This window comes from Calidris pugnax, unplaced genomic scaffold (assembly GCF_001431845.1).
Source record: "Calidris pugnax isolate Ruff unplaced genomic scaffold, ASM143184v1 scaffold312, whole genome shotgun sequence".
Classification (NCBI taxonomy): Eukaryota; Metazoa; Chordata; class Aves; order Charadriiformes; family Scolopacidae; genus Calidris; species Calidris pugnax.
The window spans coordinates 163,246-185,063 of NW_015091046.1; the positions used below are offsets into that span (position 1 = coordinate 163,246).

The following is a 21,818-nucleotide window of genomic DNA, read 5'->3' on the forward strand; positions in this document are numbered from 1 at the left end:
GGGGGGGCTGCGCGGGCCGTCCCCCGGGGTGGTGAAGCACAGCACCGAGGTGAAGTACTCGGCGAATTTCCGCAGCCCCGCCACGTAGCCCACGTGGACGCTGTCCTGGAAGTTGGGCCGCACCGTCACCACCGTGGCCTCCTCCTCGTGCTCCGGCTCCCAGGCGATGAGCTGCGGGGAGAAGGACCCCCCCAATGGTACCCATGTCCCCACCGTGCACATCTGTACCCCACAAACACCATCCTCCGGGCACCTCCAGCCTCCTCGTTATTTATTTCAGCATTGATTAAATATCAATTAAGGGTGCAGGGAACACTTGATGCCTCCATCATGGCGTGTTTACCCGCACGAGCCGACACGGAGCACGCGCTCTGTGATTAACTCCCATTGATAACGGCGCGTAATCACCCGCTCGCCTCCATTTAGGAGGGATGTTTGGGCATTTAATTGGTATTGTGCAAGATAGCCCGTAGCACAACTTAATTAAATACTAATTAGGCCCTAAAAATACTAATCAAAAATACTAAGTGGCATTTAATAAGAACGTTAAATATCCTACTTGCTCCGGTTATCTCATTCAGCGGCAATTAAATTCCTGAACTTCTTTTGAGTGGATTAAGAAACAAGTTTAATGTTTCAATTCAATGTAATTAATGTAAATTTGAATTAATTGCAATTTGGAATTAATTACAGAGCATGGGAGACTCCGAGCCCATGCAAGTGTTAAATCTCAGTAAATATTATTTTAACAGGCCGGAACCAATTAAAAGCTGGGGTTTCGGCGAGGAGGAGTCGAGCCAGTTTGTGACGGTCGCCTGAGGAGCGTGTCCCCCTCCATCCCGGGGTGCCCCGTTTTTGGGGACACCTGCAGGAATCCCCCCTCACCTTGTAGCCCTGGTTGATGCCGTTGATGAACTGGGGGCTGGGGGGGTTCCAAGTGAAGCGGATGGTGGTGGAGTTGGTGGCCTCAGTCTGCACGTTCCCCGGGGGCACCGTGGGGACTGCGGGGACAAAGGGACGGCTCACAGCAGCTCCAGGTCCACAAGGTCCCCTTCCACCATCCAGGTGCCAGCCCCCCAGGACTCTGGACACCCAAGGTGATGCCTCAAGATGCCCCTCTCTGGGCCAGCCCTACCCAGCTCTGCAGCCCCTGCTCATCCTCCCCAGTAGGTCCTACTCCCCATGGGACCCCCAAACCAGTCCCCCTGTCACTGCTGGGGTAGAAGCCAAGCCCCTGCCCGTTCCTGCCTGTCCCTGCCTACCTCCCTGCAGCGTCCACTCGGTCACCTTCATGCTGTACACCCCCAGGCCGGCACTGTTGTACGCCGCCACCTCAATCTCGTAGTTGGTCCAGATGATGAGGTCCTCCAGGAGCAGGTTGTTGACGTCGGCGTTGGTGATGTTCTTGAACTGGTAGCCCACGGGTAGCCCAGCCAGGCAGTACCTGGGGACCAGGGGACATCAGAGCTTCCTGGGACACTGGGGATGGGACACCCACGCTCCCCCACCGGCACCTACCGGATGATGTAGCCCTTGAGGACACCATTCTGGTGGCTCTCGGGGGGTGGCTGCCACTGGATCATGATGGACTGGTTGGTGCGGCCGCTGGCGATGACATTCTGGGGGGGAGCGGAGGGGGGCTCCTCGGGCAGGGACACCCTGTGAGGGGACGAGACTGGGTGAGCACCCAGGCCCACCAGCCCCTCCGGGACCCCTGGCCATCACTCACCTCTCCGTGTCCTTGCTGAACTGTCCCCTGCCCACGTCGTTCACGGCGCAGAGGCGGAACTGGTAGGAGCGAGCGGGGACCAAGCCCCGCACCACCACAGACGTCAACTCGGGGTCCACGCTGGCCAGCAGCACGGTCCAGGGCGCATCTGGGTGGGGGGGAGAAGCAGGGGGGGGCAGCAGGGTGGAGGACCCTGACCTGAAGGACACCAGGGTCCCCTGCCCAGCTAACGAGTCCCACCATCCCCACAGCATCCCTTGCCCACTGCCCTGGGGTGATGCTGGAGCCCAGAGTTCACCCGGAGCCAGCGGTGCTGGGGGGGTGGGAGCAGCCCCTTACTGTTCTCGGAGACCTCCACGACGTAGCGGAGCAGGGGGCTGTTGCCATCGAAGGGCTTGGCCCAGGTGAGGTTGATGGCCCGTTTCTCCAGGGGGCTGAGGGAAGCCACGGGGCTCTCGGGGGCGTGGGGGAGCTGCCTGGACGGGGAGGGTGGGGTAGGGAAGGGGTGGTTAGAGATGGGGGGGGACAGCCTGGGGTGTGGGGTGCTGGTGGGGATGAGAGGGGTCTCACCGGACGCGGAGGTGGGCGCTGCGCGAGTCGTTGCCCCCGGCCGAGACCACCTTGCAGGTGTAGGTGCCGATGTCACCCGACCAGGTCTGGGAGATGTGGAGGGTCCCCATCTCGTCCAGGCGCACCCGGGGGCCGCTCTCGGGGCTCAGCGGTGCCCCATCCTTCTCCCAGACGTACCTGTGCCAGTGAGGGGGATACCAGAGGTGCTGCAGCCCCCCACAAGGAGAGGGGACCAGGGGTCCCACCGGCGTGCCAGGCTCCCCATGCACAGGGCACCAGGTGGCACTGCAGGACCACCAGCACAGGGCTGGGGATGGTGGCACCCACCATCTACCTGCTCCCTCCCCCAGGCTGGGGGGGTGCCTGGACCCCCCAAACCCTCCCATCCCCATCACACATACCTGACGTCCACACTGGGGTCGTGGGTGACCCCGCAGCTCATGACGGCCTTGGTCCCCTTGATGACGCTCTGGTCCTGTGGTGGGTCGGTGATGCGTGTCCTTGCTGCGAGGGGACAAGGTGAGGCACTGGCACTGCCCCCGGAGGGGTGGCATCGGCAGGGGACAGCCCATCCGAACCACCAGCCACATGCCAGAGCCCACCCTTGGCATCCCCAGAGAGCTCCATCCCACACCACGCCTGGTGGGAGGCAGCGTTTGCTGCCCATGGAGCTGGGCAGGGTCATAGAGTCATAGAGTTGTCCAGGCTGGAAGGGACCTCCAAAGGCCATCTAGTCCAACCTCCCCACAGCCAGCAGGGACACCCCCAACCAGACCAGGTTGCCCAGGGCCTCATCGAGCCTCCCCTTGAATATCTCCAGGGAAGGGACCTCAACCACCTCCCTGGGCAACCTGTTCCAGTGCTCCACCACCCTCACGGTGAAGAACCCTCTCCTAATCTCCAATCTAAATCTGTTCCCCTCCAGCTTAAAGGTCCACCCTGGCTGTCACCGAGCTGGGTGCCTTACCCCAGACCACCAGGTCGGCAGACGCCTCATCCACGCCACGGGAGTTGGTGGCCAGGCAGGTGTAGGTGCCGGCGTCGGCGAGGTGTGCGGGGCTGAGGAGGAGGCTCCCCGACTCCAGCAGGGTGAAACGGGGGAGCTGCACCGAGCCACTGGCCAGGACCCGCTCCCCTGGGGGGCACAGAGTGAGCCCCATCAGCTCCCACAGCCCCCCCAACCAAGCCTGGTGGCCACAGAGCCCTGGTGGCCACCAAGAGGATGCCCACGCGGGCATGTTGGGATGTGGGGAGGAGGGGGGCAGCCTTGCCCGCACCCCAGTGTCCCCAGTCCCTTTACCTTTCTGCCAGGTGATGGCCGGGCGCGGAGCCCCTGAGGTCTCACAGTTGAGGATGACGGACATGCCATCGATCACCGTGCTGTCCTGGGGACCCCTGGTGATGTTGGGGGCGATGCCTGCGAGGAGGACAGACACACAGCCACCCCTGAAGCCCATCCCGCTGCCCAGCCTGGAGCTAAAATGCTCCCAGGGCACGGCGGGGGGTTCCCATCCCCACAAAGAGGGGTCCCCAAGCTCCCCATGGAGCCTAGCAGGGGGGGTCTCAGGCACATTACACCCAGGGGGGTCCAGAGGAGGGGGGGGCTGGCACCTACTGGTCACAGCCAGGTACGTGGTGGTCTGCACCTCGCCGGCTGCGTTGCGGGCGAAGCACTGGAACATGCCGGTGTCGTCGGGGAGCAGCCCGCTGATCTGCAGGCTGCCGTCTGCCAGGAGCTGGAAACGGGAGAGCTTCTCCAGGTGGATGAGGGCAGCGTCCTTGTACCAGGCCATCTCGGGAGGGGGAACGCCTGCAAGAACCGGGGGCACGTCAGGAAGGGGGAAGCCGTGGTGGCACACCTGGAGGGCAAGCTGGAGAACAGCTTCACCTTTGGCTTGGCAGGGGATGGCCACCACCTTCTCCATCTCGGCCGTGATGTGTCTCTCCGGCTCCTTGACAAACTGTGGTGGCTCTGCAAAGGGAAGCCCAGCCATGGGCAGGGGGGTCGTGGTAGACCTGAGGTCCTGGACCCACCACCACCACCAAACACCCCCCCCATCAAGTGACTCCCGCCTGTCACAGCCCCAAGGGCTGAGACTGCCCCAACTCGTTGCAGGGATGGTTTCAGCTGCCCACCAGGCAGGTTCTCACCCAGGACGGAGAGGTAGGCGCCCTCGGCCACGGCGGGCACGCTGCTGCTGCGCAGCACGGCCTCGCACTCGTAGTAGCCGCTGTCACTCAGCGCGGGGTTGAGGATGGTGAGCCGGCGGCTGTAGTCGCTGATGCCACTAGAAAGGGGCACCCCGTCCTTCTTCCAGATGATGTGCAGCTTGATCAGCGGCCTGGGGGGGCCAGGAGCACGTCAAGAATCACCATCGATCCCCCCCACCCACCTCCCTCCGTCGGGAAGGGACCTGGGGGCACCCAGCCCCGGGGGATGCCAAGGGGGAGATGCCCCATCCCTACTTGCCTGGCATTGGCCACACACTCCATGGTCACCTCCGAGGTCCCAGCCACCACGCTGGTGTTCCTGGGTGGGACAATGATGGTGGGTGCAATGGGATCAGCTGGGCCACCCACATCTGGGGAGAAAGAGGCCAGAAGGACAGCCATCAGCACCCGTCACCCCCCTGCTCACCCCCTGGGTGCCCCCAGTGAGGCTGGTGGGGCACCCAAAGCCCCGTGGGGGACAGCCATCAGCACCCGTCACCCCCTGCTCACCCCCCAGGTGCCCCCAGTGAGGCTGGTGGGGCACCCAAAGCACTGTGGCCACTCTGCCTGGTATGGAGAAGACAAAGATGGCAGGGACCAAAGGGCCACAGGCTCTGCTCTCCTGCGGGAAGGGTGGCCAGGTCCAGCCCATCACCTTGGCATCAGGGTGGCTTCACAGCTCTCCCTGTGCCCTCTCCTCCCGCAGGAGCCTGTGGCACCCCCCGGTGCCAGCCCGGCCACCAGCCGGCGTGGCAGGGAGGGAGGAGGGAGAAGGGGAGTATATAAAGCAAAATGATTGCAACAATAAAAAACCCTCGTGTAGGGGCTGTAAAAAGGCGATGGGTTTGAAAGCTGCTGATAGAGCTGAATCCATAAACACGGGCTCCGGGATGTTTATTGCGCACGGGGACGGCGAGGGACAGAAAAACAGATTAATGGGGCAGGAGGGGAAGGGGGAGAGGCAGAGCCCTCCACGGGAAAGGGATGAACCCCCCCGCGGAGCAGCAGGAGGGGAGGTGGGATGAGAGTAGCATCAGGACCGATGCCACTTTGGGGGGGCATCTTCCCTGGGATGGGCTGTCACCACCCGAACCCCTCACCCAGGTCCTGCAGGGTCCAAGGGGGGTGAAGGGATGTGGCCACAGGGGTGTCCCCCAGGGAGGGGCTGAGAGGGGGGACATGGGGACGAGCAGGGAGGGGTGTCCCCCAGAAAATCTGCTCCCCTTGGGGCTACACGGCACCATCCCCAGCCCAGTGCTGGGGGCACGGCCGGATCCAGCCCCAGTGGTGGGGACGGTGGGGACGATAGGGACAGCTCTGCCCAGGATGCAATTAGTGCCTGCAGCACAGCCCTGAGCGCCTAAATAAATTTAGAGGTGGCTGAATTGTTAAGTCAGCAGAAGCCGGAGCCTCCGAAGAGATTTACTGCAAATTAAACTTGGGGGTGAGCCAGGCGGAGCGGGGACAAGGGGCTGGGGGAGGTGATGTGTCCCCCCCCCACACACACACAGACAGACACTCACTGGCCACGGTCAGGGTGATGGGCTGGCTCGTCTTGTTGTCCCCGTTCTTGTCATTCACCGCCTGCACGTAGTAACGTCCCGCGTCCGGGGCCACCGTGGAGAGGATGACGAGGGTGTTCTCCAGCGTGATGGCTCTGTGGGGACAACGGGGATGGGAACCCAACAGGGACACTGAAGTGGGGAGCTGGGACCCTTGGACCCCCACCCAGCAACCACATGGGATGGACACAACCCCCCAGCCTTCCTCCCGCCCGCCCCAGGCACCAGCCCCTGGATGGGGGGCCAGGACCAAGCCCCACACCCCCCCACGCCAAACAGAGTACATCAGACGGTGCAGATTAATAGGACTTTTTTTTTTTTTTTTAGTTTTTTTTTTTTTTTTTAGACAAAGGTCAGAGAGTTTGCTACCTGTCCATTTTAATTACTTTCCAACAGCACATCCTGTGTCAGCCCAGCCCCTGGATGGGGGGCCGAGACCAAGCCCCACACCCCCCCACGCCAAGCAGAGCACATCAGACAGTGCAGATTAATAGGAATTTTTTTTTATTTTTTTTTTTTTTTTTTTTATGGAACGATCTAATCTGCAGGAAACATAAAACGGTTTGGGGAATATATTTTTTACCATTAAATATGAGATAAAGGAGTTTTATCTCCTCAATCCTGCTTTGCAAATAGAAAAGAGAGACCAGTTCAATTCCTGCATAATGTGGGTTACAAATTCAATTCCCCGCACGCTGCGGCTGCCAGCGCCGGGCTCGCGGCTCCGGCGGCACCGGGGTCTGCCGCAGCCCCACGGGGACGCCTGGCACACGCGTGTGCACCGTGCCCGCCCCCCTAGCCCACGCTGAGCCCCTTTTACCTGCCTTCCTCCCCCTTATTTTCATTTTTTTTAAAAAAACCAATTCATTTCCCCAGTGACAAACAGAGCCATCAGCCGGCGAGCCCGTTGCTGGGTTTTAGCAGCGTGTGCTCGAACGGCTGTTAAACATCATTATTGCAAGGGAAGGGCAGCCGAGGGAAATGCAGCCCCCCCCAGGATGCTGGGGGAGTGTCGGAGGGATGTCGGGGTGGGGGGGACGGGGACTCACATGCGGCTGCTGGGGGAGATCTTCCGTCCGTCGCGAAACCAGGTGACCTGTGGCTGGGGGAAGCTGGCGATGCGGGGCGCGCGGATGACGGCCGCCTCCCCGTGGGACACGCTCTGCTGCGTCTCGCTGTCCTCGAAGCTCCCCATGTCTGCAAAAAAAGTGCAGGGGGGACCACGTCAGGGCCCGCCAACAAGCCTGGGGACCCAGCAGGGGCCGGCTGGGGAGCAGGATGGAGGCTACGGGGATGGGCTCCCCCAGGGGACACGGAGGGGACGCCCCGGGGGCTGCTCTCTGCCCCCCTCCTCAGCAACACAGAATCACAGAATCTTCTAGGTTGGAAGGGACCTTAAAGATCATCTTGTCCAACCGTCAACCTAACTTTGACAAAAATAGACACCCACACAACAAACAAGGAGCATCATCACTAAACCAGACCTCCCAGCACTACATCAACCCGGCTTTTGAACACCTCCAGGGATGGGGCCTCAACCACCTCCCTGGGCAGCCCATTCCAACGGCTGAGAACCCTTTCAGTGAAAAAATTGTTCCTAATATCCAGCCTGAACCTCCCCTGGCGCAACTTGAGGCCATTTCCTCTCGTCCTGTCGCCTGTGACTTGAGAGAAGAGACCGACCCCCATCTCTCTACCCCCTCCTTTCAGGGAGTTGTAGAGAGCAATAAGGTCTCCCCTCAGCCTCCTCTTCTCCAGGCTGAACAACCCCAGCTCCCTCAGCCTCTCCTCATAAGACTTATTCTCCAGATCCCTCACCAGCTTTGTCGCCCTTCTCTGGACCCGCTCCAGCACCTCAATGTCTTTTTTATGGTAGGGGGCCCAAAACTGGACACAGTACTCAAGGTGAGGCCTCATGGGATGGTGGTGGGATCTACACCAGGATCCATCCCGGTTCCTGTGTCCCCTACCAAGGACGGGGCGCAGCTGCAGCAAGGGGGGGGTCAGTCCCGGGGCTCCCCAGCATCTCTCCCTGCCCCATCCCATGGCTCAGCCCCAGGAGAATCCCAGCACGACCTCAGCTCCGCATCCCGCTGGCTCCATCCTGCCCAGCACGACAGCGGCTGGGGAAAGCAGAGCGAAGCAGGGGGCAGGGAGAAAGAGGGAAGGGGGGGGGGAATTTTTATTGACTTCCCTTAATTGCTGTAATTAAAAACATGTAAAGAATCTTTTTTTAACGACTTTGCCATTATCATTAGTTGTTAGCACAGCTGCCTTATTAATTTCTCATTAGCTTCTTGATTTGTCATCGCTCCTCAGGAAGGGGTTTAAGGGGATGGGATTGGGGGGTATTTTGGAGCCGAGGGGTGACAGAGATGGGGGACACAGAGCCACCCTCCCGGGCCTCAGCACCCTCCTGTCCTGCTTAACCCCCCCGTGGTGCCTCTGACCCCCACCTCCCACCAAGGTCTGGCCCATCCTGTCCAGATCTGATGGCTTGCAGGATCCGTGCAGAGCCTCCAGCCTGGTGCTGTGGGTTTCCCAGCCCTGGTGCTCTCCTCCTGCACCCCACACTCTGTCCTACCCATGGGGTGCCCCCCCTGCACCCTCAAACACCACGGCCTGACTGGTCAGTGGGAGCAGCAGAGGCAGCAACAGCCCCGTCCCTGCCAGCATCACCCCAGGGATGCTCCAGACTCGCGTGTGCTGGCCACGGGCTGCACCGAGCACCCCAGCCACCCCATAGCGCCGTGGGGCTGGGTGTCCCCATGGGGCTGGGTGTCCCCAGCCATTCCCTGATCGTGGCTGTCACTTACAGGCCACCTGCACCTCTGTCTGGCGCTGCAGCCCTGCCAGCATCACCCCAGGGATGCTCCAGACTCGCGTGTCCTGGCCACGGGCTGCACCGAGCACCCCAGCCACCCCATAGCGCCGTGGGGCTGGGTGTCCCCATGGGGCTGGGTGTCCCCAGCCATTCCCCGAGCGTGGCTGTCACTTACAGGCCACCTGCACCTCTGTCTGGCGCTGCAGCAGGGCTCCCATCCTGTTGCGGACGATGCAGCGGTAGAAGCCGGCGTGTGTGCGGTCCAGCGACGTGATCATGTACCTGCAGGAGAGAGGGGCCACCTCAGCACACGCCAGGACTCACCACCACCCACCCCAGCTGCAGGGGGGGACATCCAAGTGACCATCACAGCCCCCAGGAGAGGCTGCAGGTCCTACACAAGCTCCCCATTTACTGCTGGGCACCGACCCCGAGGAGCAGCTGCTGGGGGGGGGTGTGTATGTATGTACATGCGTGTGCAAGCATGTATGTGCACACACGTGCACGCTGCAGGGATGACACAGTGGCCCTCGCTGCTGCAGGGGGACTGGTGGCCACGCACCCAGGAGGTGCTTTCACCACATCACACACATGGCATGAGTCACCGGGCAAAGGATGGCAGGGGTGGATGGTGACTCATGGCCACGAGGAGCCACAGGCACCGGGCAAGTGGCTTCGAGCTGTCAAAGGCCAAGGTGGCTGCCAGGGACCTGGCACCCACTGTCCTGACCCCCAACCAGAGGCACACTGAGGTCTGCCAGGGTCATTCCACCTCAGCCCCACACGTGGCCAAGCCAGCGTGGCTACCATTAGCCAGGACTGGGCCACCTTCTCCTCCCCCACCAGGGCCACTGCTCTTATCAGCCCCCAGCGCCAGCAGCTGATAAGCAGATAAAGGAAATAACCATGTCTGGACTCACCCCCCCAACCCTGAGCACCTCCCAGGTCCCCAGGCTGGACCCTGCTGCCACCAGACCTCCCCCAGCCCCAGGAGGGATGCAGGGACTCCTGCTCCATCACCCCCCAAAATGGGCTGGATGCCCCCCCCAGCACCAGCCTCACAGGTGGGTGATCCCAGGGGGGGTGGGGGCTGAGCAGGCACCACAGCATCACCTTCCCCCACGGGAAGCGCTCCGGGAGAGAGCAGGAAGGGAATAAATAACCAAGCTCAGCCCTCCTTGCCCAAAATCTAATCTTGCATTAAAACCTGCCGCCGGCTGTTTGGGCAGAGCTTTGTTTGTTCTTTTGATAATGGAGCGTAAATTAAACTTTCATAAGACACGAGGAGCACGTTTCCCTCTGCCGGGAAGCGCAGCGGGTCCCCACACCCACCCCCCTGCTGTGGGAGATGGTGACGGGGACACGGGGGGCTCCCACCTCACCCGGTGGCACCACCGAGCCGGGATGGGCACAGCAGGGCTGGCATCCAACCTTGCTGACACCCACCCACCCACGTGGCGTGCCAGGGGGTCACCCGTCCCCGTGGGAGGAGGGAAGGACGTTCCCTTTGGGAACGAGTCCTTGAGTGTCACAGCTGATATTTAAAAAAAACGATCCCCAGAGGCTTTAAATAAGATATTTCAATTCCAGGGAGCTGTCAGGAAGTGATGCGGACACCCGGGAATAATGGGCCCGCTCTCCTTGGGGTGTCCTCGTTAATAAATCACACGCACACGCGGTGACTCCTAAACACACGTGTGTGTGGGGACGGACGGACAGACAGACAGACTGATGCTCACTTGCTCGCCCAGCAGCAGAGGGACACGTGTGGTCCCCACACAGACCCCCCTGTCACCCCCTGCCACGTCCCCTCCAAACCCTCATCCTGGGATGGTGCAAACCCCCCACGAGCCACCCCATGGGACCCAAACCAGCCCAAACTTTGGGGCTCACACACACAAAGCACCCACCGACGCTCACCCCCCCTGCGGTGCTGGGAGCCGGGACATGGGACACCTCCGTGGGCACCAGGAGCTTCACCCCCCCATGATGGGGACACCCCCACAGCCCTAATTAACGGGGCCTGGTCCCTGAACCCCCAGAGCTGGGGAGTTATTCCAGAGCTGAGCTTTTGCACGCACCTAAACGGCTGAAAATAGCCCCAGAGAAAGGAAATCAATTACCGGGCGCAGCCTGGCCCGCAGTCATTAACCAAATACCAGCAGAGACTTTGTTCTCCGCCGCTCGGCTTCCACCCAGGCTTTTATCCAAAATCAGCTCCAATTTGATTTCCTTCCCCCCATCACGGTAACGTGCTGCAGGCAGGAGGAGGAGGGGTGCAGCCCCAGCCCCCCTCTCCCCCCACCCCAAGTTTGAGCAAAGGGAGCTGCCAGGAGCCACAGCAGCTCCCCCCCTGCGGTGCTGGGAGCCGGGACATGGGACACCTCCGTGGGCACCAGGAGCTTCACCCCCCCGTGATGGGGACACCCCCACAGCCCCAGTTAGCGGGGCCTGGTCCCTGAGCCCCCAGAGCTGGAGAGTTATTCCAGAGCTGAGCTTTATGCACGCACCTAAACGGCTGAAAATAGCCCCAGAGAAAGGAAATCAATTACCGGGCGCAGCCTGGCCCGCAGTCATTAACCAAATACCAGCAGAGACTTTGTTCTCCGCCGCTCGGCTTCCACCCAGGCTTTTATCCAAAATCAGCTCCAATTTGATTTCCTTCCCCCCATCACGGTAACGTGCTGCAGGCAGGAGGAGGAGGGGTGCAGCCCCAGCCCCCCTCTCCCCCCACCCCAAGTTTGAGCAAAGGGAGCTGCCAGGAGCCACAGCAGCTCCTCCGTGGCCAGGAGCTCCTGGATCCAAGGTGCCATCCAAGCATCCTCTGATCCTGCCCCAACCGGGTCGCTTTGCCCATCTACCAGCCCGGAGACACGTTTGGCACCGACAGAGCCAGGAGGGGGGGCCTGGCTGTGCCCCACAGTGTAGCCCTTGCTGCTGACGCCGCCGTTTCAGGGGCTATTTTGGTTTGTTTTTAAAAGACGGGAGGTTGACAGGGCACCCTCTGTGGGGAAAAGCACTTCCGAAGCCAGGACTGACCCACGCTTCAAAAAACGGGCACTGATGGAGATGAGGGGCAATCTCCCGGCTCAGCCAGGAACCAGCTGTGACCCCACTTGGCCCCGGGGTCAAGAGGGGCTCCGGAGCCAGAATCCCTGTGCCAGGGGGGGTGACCAGAGGGTTTGCAGAGGCAGCAGGTCTGCGGATGGCTTTGGCACCGGGTTGATCTGACAGATGGATGGGCTGCACGTCGGGGACGATGACCCATCCATCCATCCATCCGTCCATCCATCAGTGCCATGAGTCAGGGCAGAGCACGGATCAGCCATAACCACCCCCCAAACCCTCACCGTGCAACCCTGGCCAGGCACCAGCAGCACCAACACGCTCGGAATTGCGTTATTGTAGGGTCTCTCGTGGCATCGTGGAGCCCCCTCGCTCCACCAACGCCGTGCCCCAGCCTTGGCTGGTGCTCCCGGCTCCGTTATCGTAGGGTTGCTGAGAAGCGTGGGGCTGATGCTGCCGAATTATTATTAGATTGAGGGGGTGGAGAGGGGCCGGGAAAAGCATCAGCCAAAGGATTTGATCCATCAAACTGAAAGCCAGAAGAGCGCAGAAATCTGTGCGGCCCCTTTCCAATGCCGCCCAGTAACGGCAACAGCTGGATCGGATTTTGGATATAAGCACACTGGCACCGTCCCCCTTTGATTAATATCCTGTATAACGACTAATTAATTCTAGAGGGGACATGTATTTGAATAGTTACTGTGCGATAATGAAATGTCAAGTGAGCATTAAAACACACTTAGCAAAGGTTTAACGACTCCCAGCATCTGAGCCAGGCGGCCCAGCACCCCCGGCCGCCGCGCTGGGCTGCCGCTCAATATCTTCTTAAATGACCCCCCCTGGGATTTCATCAGCCCCTGTTAACTGTATTATTGGATCTCAATTAGCTCCTGATTGGAAAGGGCTCTGTTTGGACACAGGCGGCCGGAGCTGTCGCCTCTCCGCTCGCCAGAAGTGTTTTCCTTTGGGGCAGGAGGATTTCAGCCCCGTAAATCGCCGCCTCAATTGGCCCTGCCAGAACAACGAGCCATTTAATAATTAATGCCCACGTATTAATCTGCTGCCTTCCTGCCAAGCAGGGAGGGGAACAAACGCCCGAGCCTCAATCCGGGTTGTGGCATCCGGAGGGCTCCGGTGTGTCCCTTGCCAGGAGTGTGGCCACCACCCAGCTCAGGTGGCATCTTCGGGTCTGAGGCTCCTTCCTGGGGCTGCCTGAGCCCACGTAAGGTCCCAGCAAGGAGCTCCCCTCCATCACGTCCCCCCCCTGCATCTCCTGCCAGCCCTGATGCTCACACAGCTCCTGGGCACCACTGCCCTGTGCCCAGCAATTGCTGCTGCTTCCCCATACCAACCTCCCCCACCTTGTCCCCCTCAAAGCCAAACAGGGCACAGAGAAAGGCAGCGCTGCTGCTTCCTCATACCAACCTCCCCCACCATGGCCCCCTCAAAGCCAAACAGGGCACAGAGAAAGGCAAGAGATGCCCGAGCATCACCAAAAATCCCACCATGCCCCCCCTCAAAGCCAAACAGGGCACAGAGAAAGGCAGGAGATGCCCGAGCATCACCAAGAATCCCACTATGTCCCCCCTCAAAGCCAAACAGGGCACAGAGAAAGGCAGGAATCACAGAATCTTCATGGTTGGAAGGGACCTTTGAGATCATCAAGTTCAAACACACACACACACACACAAACCCCAACAATCTTGGGCACTAGAGCATGCCCTGAAGTGCCACATCTACACGTTTCTTGAATACCTCCAGGGATGGTGACTCCACCTGGAAATGGCCAAGCATCACCAAGAACCGCCCCCATGTCCCCCTCAAGGCCAAACAGGGCACAGAGAAAGGCAGGAGATGCCCCAGCACCACCAGCAAAGTCCACCTCGTGCTCCCCATTACCAGCTGGGTGCTGCCCCCCCAGGGGGCTTTACCACGTGGGCAATGCCAAACACAGAGCTAGCACCAGGAGCTCACTGCTGGGCTCCCACCCAGCCTGGCCACAACCCCTCTGATGCTCATTAGCTCCTGTTAATTATCTTATTGAAGGGCAATTAGCTCCCCAGGGGAGAGGGCTGTGCCTCACACCTGGGCTGGTCCAGCCAGAGGAGGGACAACGAGCTCCCAACACGGGTTGGGGTCCCAGCAGGGAACTTGGCGGGGGGTGTGTGCCCCGTTTGCCCCAAACCTGTGTTTTTGAGAGGGTCCTGGCCCCATGTTTTACATAATCTGGGACCAAAGTACAGGTATCAAACACCTGGGGTCCTCAAAAGGCCACAAAGGCTTGGTGGGGTCCCATGTGGGGAGCACGCCGTGGCTCCTGCATCCCCAAAAGCATCCCAAACCAGCGAGGGGGGGTTAAAACAGTCCCAGATCTCCCCCTCCTCAGTGAGGCCACGAAGGACGGGTCCTGCCCACCTCCCCACAGGTGGAAGCAGATGGGTAGAAGGCACCACGTGCTGGAAAAACATCTCTGGGGCTCGGGGGTGTTGGCGAGGGGCCGTGGGGCGGCGCTGGGCACGAGAAACCCAGAGACTCTGTTGTGCCAGCCCGGATTTGCTGAGGGAGGGGGGAAGCCAGCGGGTGTCGGAGATGTAATTACACTTTCCTGGGCTTCAAGCTCCCGGCAAAGGGGATCTGGGCTCTTGGGAAGAGGCGGGGGATCCTTTAGTAGCTGCTGGGCTCCCACACCAGCTGCGGAGGGACGTGGGGAGAAGAAAGGAAGCTGATTTAGTAGATGGAAGATGCATCTCTACGGATGGGAGTCTGTCCAGAGGTAATCTATGTGTAAGGTAATTTCCGAAGGCAGCAGGACTCGATGCAACCCTTAATAGGACAATCTCATGTGATAAATTACCAGGCCCAACTAATCTGCATGTTAAATTTCTTGTATGAGAAATAAATATCCTCAATCCACCAGAGAAGCGCTTTTCCTTCCGAGGATTTCATTAAAGACATCAAGCTGCCTGATTTGCATGTTATGATTCCTGGTACGAGGAGAAGTCAGGCTCGGGAGAGCTCGCAGGAGAGCCCGGCACCGGCGAGATTATGCAGGGAAAAACAAGAGTTGGCCCCGGAGAGCGCGGCGCCGGCGTGCCAGGGCACGGGAGCACAGCGTGCCCACAAGCATCCCCCACCCACCCCATCATCACCTTAACGAAGGTCACAACGGGCAACGGAGGGGATGGGGCTCTGCTGTGGGGTCCCCAGGCGTGGGAGGCAGCTGGGGTCCCACAGGAGAGACATCTCCACGCACCCAACACGGCAGCGGGCAATGGAGGCAGTGAGTGGGGTGAAGGCAGCCCCCCCAGACCCCAAGGGTGCTCCTGAGGGGGGATGGCTCCAGCCACACAGTCAGGCTGGTCTCCAGTCCCCCGTGGTCCCTGGGGATGCTCCCAAGGGGGAATAGCTCCATGCACACAGTCAGGATGGTCCCCAATCCCCCACGGTCCCCAGGGATGCTCTCAAGGGAGGACGTCTCCATGGATGAACAAAGCCAGGCTGGTCCCCAATTCTTCAGAGTCCCCAGGGATGCTCCCAAGGGAGGACATCTCCACATGTGCACAAAGCCAGGCTGGTCCCTGATCCTCCGTGATCCCCAGGGATGCTCCCGAGGGGAGGATGGCTCCACACACACACACAGACAGAGCCAGGCTGGTCCCTGATCCCCCGTGGTCCCCAGGGATGCTCCTGAGGGGAGGTGGCTCCACGCACACACAGAGTCAGGCTGGTCCCCAATCCCTCCATGGTCCCCGATCACACTCGATCCCCAGGGATGCTCCTGAGGGAGGATGACTGCACACACACGGAGCCAAGATGGTCCCTGATCCCACTCCCCAGGGTTTCAGAGATGCTCCCAAGGGGTCGGCTCCACCTGGACGCAGCGGGACTGCCTGGGCTCCTGCCGGCCCGTGGCCAGGGGAGCTGAGAGCCCGTTCCCCACCTGCCCTTCACCACCACACGCCAACAAGTCTCTCCGGCAGCAAGCTGGCGGCTGCATCGCTGCGGGAAGGAAAGGGCGGTCGCCATGGAAACACGCTGCCAAACTGGGAGAGAGGCTCCTTCCCTCCAAAGGCTGAGCGAGTCCCACCATCAGCTGAGGATGAATCGGGGTGGCTCGTGGGGAGCACGGGACTGAGGGGGGCGTGAGCCCCAGCCCACAGCCCCCTTCCTTAAAAAAAGGGATAAAATGTACAAGGGCACCAGGAGCTGGCAGTGCCAGTGGGATGCCCTGCTGCAGGAGAGGATTTGGGGAGAAGTGAGGATGCTGAGGGCGAAACACTCAGTGACACACGGTCCTGGCCACGATGCCACCAAGTCCCCTGGCTCCCCCGGTCACAGCTCCTCACAGCACATGGCCCTGCTGCAAAGCACAGGGCATCCTGTCACGGGCACAGCCAGCCCCTGAGGAAGGTCCCTCCTGCCCCCCGAGGGGCCACATGCCAACCCCAAGCTGGGGGGGACTGGCTGCACCCCACATCCCTCACCCACGCTGCCGATGCACCCACAGCCATTCCTGAGCCCGGCACGGACAGGAGCATCCCTAAGCCTCCCCGGCCATCAGCACCAGCCCTCCCCTCTCCAAGGATTACTCTGTTTCTAAACTCGTTAACTTTTAATTACTACCTTCCCACTGCCTGAGCAGGCTGGCTCCATGCCACCGACATCTCTATTAAAATTCAATTTCTGCCCATCATAACTAATTTTGGTCCTTTGCCTCCTTCCTTCCCTCCCTCCCTCCCTCCCCGGCAGCCTTCAATTCCAGGCGAGAAGGTCCAAACCCTCATCTCGACGCCTTCAAATCCCCGCGGGGATCCCGGGACGGGCAGGACGGAGCCGATGCTGCCAGGCTGTGCCAGGCTGTGTCCTCGGCACGGAGAGGACGGACGGGTTAAAGCCAGGCAGGGATTTGCATAGAGGCTGTTTGCTTCATTAGCCCCGGCTGGGTTTGTTTGGGTTTCCCCCCACGTGTTTGTTTATTTTTCTCGCTTCCTTCCTTAATCCTTTCTGGCTGGATGCTGGAGCCGGGGGTGGGAGGGGGAATGGGGGCTTCGGGGAAAGGGAGTCACCTTGGCATGGGGATGTGGGGCTGCCAAGTGTCCCCAGGCAGTGCAGAGACATCAGCGCTGGCCCCTTTCCTACAGAAGGGTAAACTGAGGCACGGAGCGAGCCCAGGAGACCCCATTCTGGGTTTGGAGGTGCCCCCCAGACACCCGGACCCACTCCAAAGATGGGGTCCTGACATCTTTCTCCTGCCCAGCGCTGCGTGGAGCCCCTGCATGGACTCTGTCCCCCCGTCCTGCTGTCCCCACTGTCCCCACAATCCCATTTAAGGACTGATGTGTCATATTATTCCCACCACAGCCAACACAACTCCCACCAGGTGGGATCCGTGGGGCTCAACAGGTCTCTCTGTGCTTCCACACTGGGGCTTAGGGACAAGGGACCCGTCCTACGGGGTACCCAGCACCAAGCCTGGGACACTGGGGGCATCACAGAGCTGCAGCCACCACGGTTTGGTGGGGGACATTTGTCCCCAAGGGTGGCCCCAAGGATTGTGCTGCTACAGCACCCAGCATGGCACATGGTGCCAAGTAGGGGACCCAGCATGACACAGGGTGCCAGGAAGGGGACACAGCATGGCACATGGTGCCAAAGAGGGGACCCAGCATGGCACATAGTGCCAGGAAGGGGACACAGCATGGCACATGGTGCCGGGGAGGGGACACAACACCCAGCATGGCACACGGTGCCGGGGAGGGTACGTCACCCAGCCACATTGTCTGCGTTCCTGGCATCCCGGAGCAGCCCCGCGTTGCTACAGCAACACGAAGCCTTTGGATTCAATGCCTTTAAACGGGGAACGGCTTGTCTCGGGCTGAATTATTGATTAAAACAGAGAGGATGACACACGCGCGCAGAAGGGACGGCGAGAGGTGCCCGGCTTGATTTAAAGGCGAGCTCCAAGCGGGCAGTGACGTGGGACCGGCCACTCCGTGGCAGGATGAGCCGGGCACAGGGCTGGATGCCCAAACCTGGGGTGATTTCTTGCTCCTTCCCTGGGTCAGGCTGTTCTCGGGGAGCCACGATCCGGCCGTGATCTGTGTCCCGGTGTTAATCCCCCTTGTGCAAACGCCTCCTGGCTGATGTTGACTTGCTTAAATCCACCGTTTGCTCTCCAAACAGAGGTGGGCAGCTCCCTGCACGCATCCTGGCCACCCTGGGATGGCATCCCCTCAACCGGGCACCGGTGATGCCCACTGTGCCGCCGACGGGGACCAGTGTGTCTGAGTGGGATTCGGTGGGGACTCACCGGTATTCCAGGGAGAACTTGGTCAGCTCCCGGCTGTTGTGGAGCCACTTGAACTCCAGGGGCCAGCTGCCCTCTGCCATGCACGTCAGCACCAGGCGGTTCCCCTCCAGGTGGACCTGGCTCCGCACCGGCTCCGTCTTAAAATATGGGGAGACATCGTCTGTGGAGAGAGGAGGGAAACGGTGTGAGACAGGCTGAGAGAGCTGGGGGGGTTCAACCCGGAGAAGAGAAGGGAGAGCGGGGAGAGAAGGGTCTCCAGGGAGAGCTTAGAGCCCCTTCCAGTCCCTCAAGGGGCTCCAGGAGAGATGGGGAGGGAGTCTTGATCAGGGAGGGGAGCCATAGGAGGAGGGGGAAGGGTTTGACACTGAAAAAAGGGAGATGGAGATGGGATCTGGGGATGAAAATCTTCTGGGAGGGTGGTGAGAGCCTGGCCCAGGTTGCCCAGAGAAGCTGTGGCTGCCCCATCCCTGGAGGGGTTCAAGGCCATGTTGGAGGGGGCTTGGAGCAACCTGGGCTGGTGGGAGGTGTCCCTGCCCAGGGCAGGGGGTGGAATGAGATGATCTTTAAGGTCCCTTCCAACCCAAACCATTCTATGATCCTATGAAAGGGGGTGAGAGACATGCCCTGCCCCACACCCTGCCAGCCCCACGGCAGCAGGACCACTTCATCCCGGGCACAACCACAGCCCAGCAGCACAAGAGCAGGAGGATGTTGGTGGCCACCTCCCCATCCCCCTGTCCATGTCCCCCAGACCCTTCCACTGACCGTTGTCCCCCCCCCCCGAGCCATCTCACAAGCCTATCGACAAGAGCTTAGCCCATCTAGGGTTTATCTAAGCTGCTTGCTTTGCTTTATTCCTGGCTGCCTTTGTAGTGTTTCAGAAGCACTGAGCTTTTAACTCGGGGGGCGAAGGGGGCGGAGGGGCTGGGAGCGGAGCGAGACATAAACACTTACTCCTCTCCTGTTTTATTTGCTAAGTAAAACTATAAATCGAAACACACAGCTCCATTTTCTGCTTAACAAATGGAAGCCCTTTTACTTCAAAGGCACATTCATATTCCCCAGCAGCTTTCAAGTGCGCTTTCAATCACGGCTTTGGGTTTTTTACTTTGGGGTAGGGCTTCTCTTTTCTTGTGTGCGCGAGCTGAATCCCTGCCGTGGCTCTCCGCACCGCGAGCTGGCACCAAAGCAGCCCCCGTGGGCTCAGCCCGCTCCCCTGCCCCACCACCACGGGGGGTGTCACGAGTTTGCAGGAACTCAGAGGCACCCAGACACCCCCAGACCCACACTGTGGGTCCCCCTCTCTCTCCTCGCCCATGGTGCCCGGCTCCTGCACATCCCCGGGGTGCCCACTCGCTGCACCCAGGTGGAAATGCCCATCTGATTTCCACCCTCCTGTCCCCGGGGTGGGCACGGTGGTGCTAAACACCAGGCAGGTCATTAGGCAGGGAAGGAGCAGCTGGTGGCTCCTTAATTTAATCCTCCTCGCTGACCTTCAGCGGCACTGGCTGTGGGCAGACCCTATCCCAGCGCCAGGATCTGGGCATCAGGGCACCCCCAAAAGCAGGTGTGGGGGCAGTGGGGCCGAACCCCACAGCAGCCCAGCTTCCCAGTGAGTCCCAGATGGGGCAGAGAGGTGCCCATGGGCACCACGGCAGCTTGGTGGCCCAGCCAGGGGGTTTGGCACCCAGGGCAGCTGGCTGCAAGCCCAGCCCGTCCATGGCTACGTGGTTCCTCGGTCTGGAGGGCTCATGGCAGCCCTGAGGTGGCCAAGCTGTGGCTTTTGGGATGCCCGAGGAGTGAGGGACACACTGGGCTGGCGGGGACATCCAGGGGCATGTGGCACCTCTGGAGGTGTGTGCGTGGGAGGGGGCACACACGTGTCCCCACCACGGCGTGGCAGGAGCTTGACCTGCAACAACCGGGGCTTCGCCCACGTCAGGCTGGAGACCTGGGGGATTATGGCAGCCCCCAGTGGGGGCCATGGCACAGCCAGGCACCAGCTCCGGGGCCAAATACCTCCTGCATGAAACCAGTAAATGAGCCACGGACTGAACTGGGGGGTCTGGAATGCATCGCTGCAGCAAGGACCCATGGCTGGTCCCCAGGCACCGGTGGTGGCCACACACACAACGAGCCTCACCAAAGAGCCCAACCACAGGGTCCTGCTGCTGGGACCCGGCCAAAAGCACCGGGACTGAGACCTGACGCATTCAGTGCATGCCCCTGGCTGAACCCAGCACCCAGCACCAGGGGAGGGAGGCGTTTGGGGGGGTGTCTGGGAGGTGTTTAGGCAGCAGGATGCTCCTCGGCGCACCTTCCCCTCGGGCCGGCGCGCCGTTTGCATACAGCCTAATTTGATTTTAAGCAGCTAAGGCTCATCTCGCTTTGAAGCGCCCGAGCCATCTGTTCTGCATTAAGGGGTGAAAAACGGCGCAGAGGAGGAGAGGCAGCTCCTAATTCCACTATTGATCGTGCCATCGTTATCCTCCCGCGAAGGTCACGGCCGCCGCCTCGGACCCAGCAGCTCCCCAGTGCCCCCCTTTCCCCCCTCCCCAGTTTCTCCACTCCCCTGGGAAAGCCAAAGCTGGGGGAAGCTCCCCTCTCCCACCACCCCACCCATGGCAGCACCAAATTTGGGGTGCAGAGGGTGCCCACCACATCCCAGCCCCATCACTGAGCTGGCACAGAGCGGGGGCTGCGATTCCCCCCCATCCCAGACCTTGGCGGGAGGTTTCCCGGGGCATGACAGCCACGACCCCCCCCCAAAAACCAAGGGTCATTATTGCTAATTCCGCCTCTCCCCCATCTGTTGTGACTGTTTACACTCCGCTTGCTAATTAGAGACTAATTAGTTGGTGCAGAAATTCATCACTTTCCAAACACAGGCGGCAGCGAGAGGCGTCCCCGGCAACATCTGCACATCTGCCGGCGGCGCGGGACGGCGCCGAGCTCCCCGGGTGCTGTGCCATGCCATGCCACGCCGTGCCAAGCCCGGCACGGTCCCCTCCATGCAGAAAGGTGCCACCAAACCGTGCCATCTCCATCCTGCCCACACCGGTGACCCTGGGGCTGAGCAGGGCAGGGGATGCTGCCTCCGGGCTGAGCCGAGCTGCTGGCGGCGACAGATTGGGATAAAGGGGATGCCAAGGGTTGGCAACAGGGAAAAGGGATGGAAACTGGGATGACACCGGCTCTCTCCCTCCACCACCGATGACATTTTAATGCCAGGGCCTCACAAGGCACTAATCCTGCCTAATGGGATCAAAATCTTTGCCCCTGCACTTTATTTACATAAGGGCCGCCGGGAGCTGGGGCTGAGCCCGGTGCATTAGCGCTGGGGAGGGGGTGCAGATGTCGGGCAGGGGGGGCCCCTGGCCCCACCAAACCAGTAGTAATGGATCCTAATTCCCGGGCGTAATGGGTGAGCTGGGAAATAAGCACACACACACACCCCCCACACACACCCCCCTCCTCTCCCCAGCTTCAAATCCCTCTTGATGGGAAGGGCCGGGGAGTTTTAAGCCCGGAGGAATCCGGGAATGC

At 60.7% G+C, this 21,818-nt stretch overlaps 1 protein-coding gene across 1 annotated transcript in view; it reads right to left on the minus strand.

Annotated features, from left to right (window-relative positions):
• SDK2 (sidekick cell adhesion molecule 2) overlaps positions 1–21,818 on the minus strand; it is a 175,270-nt gene that overhangs the window by 35,799 nt on the left and 117,653 nt on the right. The window contains exons 2-18 of the mRNA XM_014956580.1: positions 18,273–18,440; positions 9,072–9,178; positions 7,122–7,269; positions 6,034–6,167; positions 4,770–4,881; positions 4,451–4,641; positions 4,188–4,271; positions 3,915–4,109; positions 3,600–3,716; positions 3,267–3,434; positions 2,701–2,803; positions 2,300–2,476; positions 2,069–2,205; positions 1,730–1,877; positions 1,519–1,659; positions 1,263–1,444; positions 886–1,001 (exon numbers count right to left, since the gene is read on the minus strand). Of these exons, the coding sequence (XP_014812066.1) occupies positions 886–1,001; positions 1,263–1,444; positions 1,519–1,659; positions 1,730–1,877; positions 2,069–2,205; positions 2,300–2,476; positions 2,701–2,803; positions 3,267–3,434; positions 3,600–3,716; positions 3,915–4,109; positions 4,188–4,271; positions 4,451–4,641; positions 4,770–4,881; positions 6,034–6,167; positions 7,122–7,269; positions 9,072–9,178; positions 18,273–18,440 (2,428 nt within the window). The remainder of the gene's footprint in view (positions 1–885; positions 1,002–1,262; positions 1,445–1,518; positions 1,660–1,729; positions 1,878–2,068; positions 2,206–2,299; positions 2,477–2,700; positions 2,804–3,266; positions 3,435–3,599; positions 3,717–3,914; positions 4,110–4,187; positions 4,272–4,450; positions 4,642–4,769; positions 4,882–6,033; positions 6,168–7,121; positions 7,270–9,071; positions 9,179–18,272; positions 18,441–21,818) is intronic.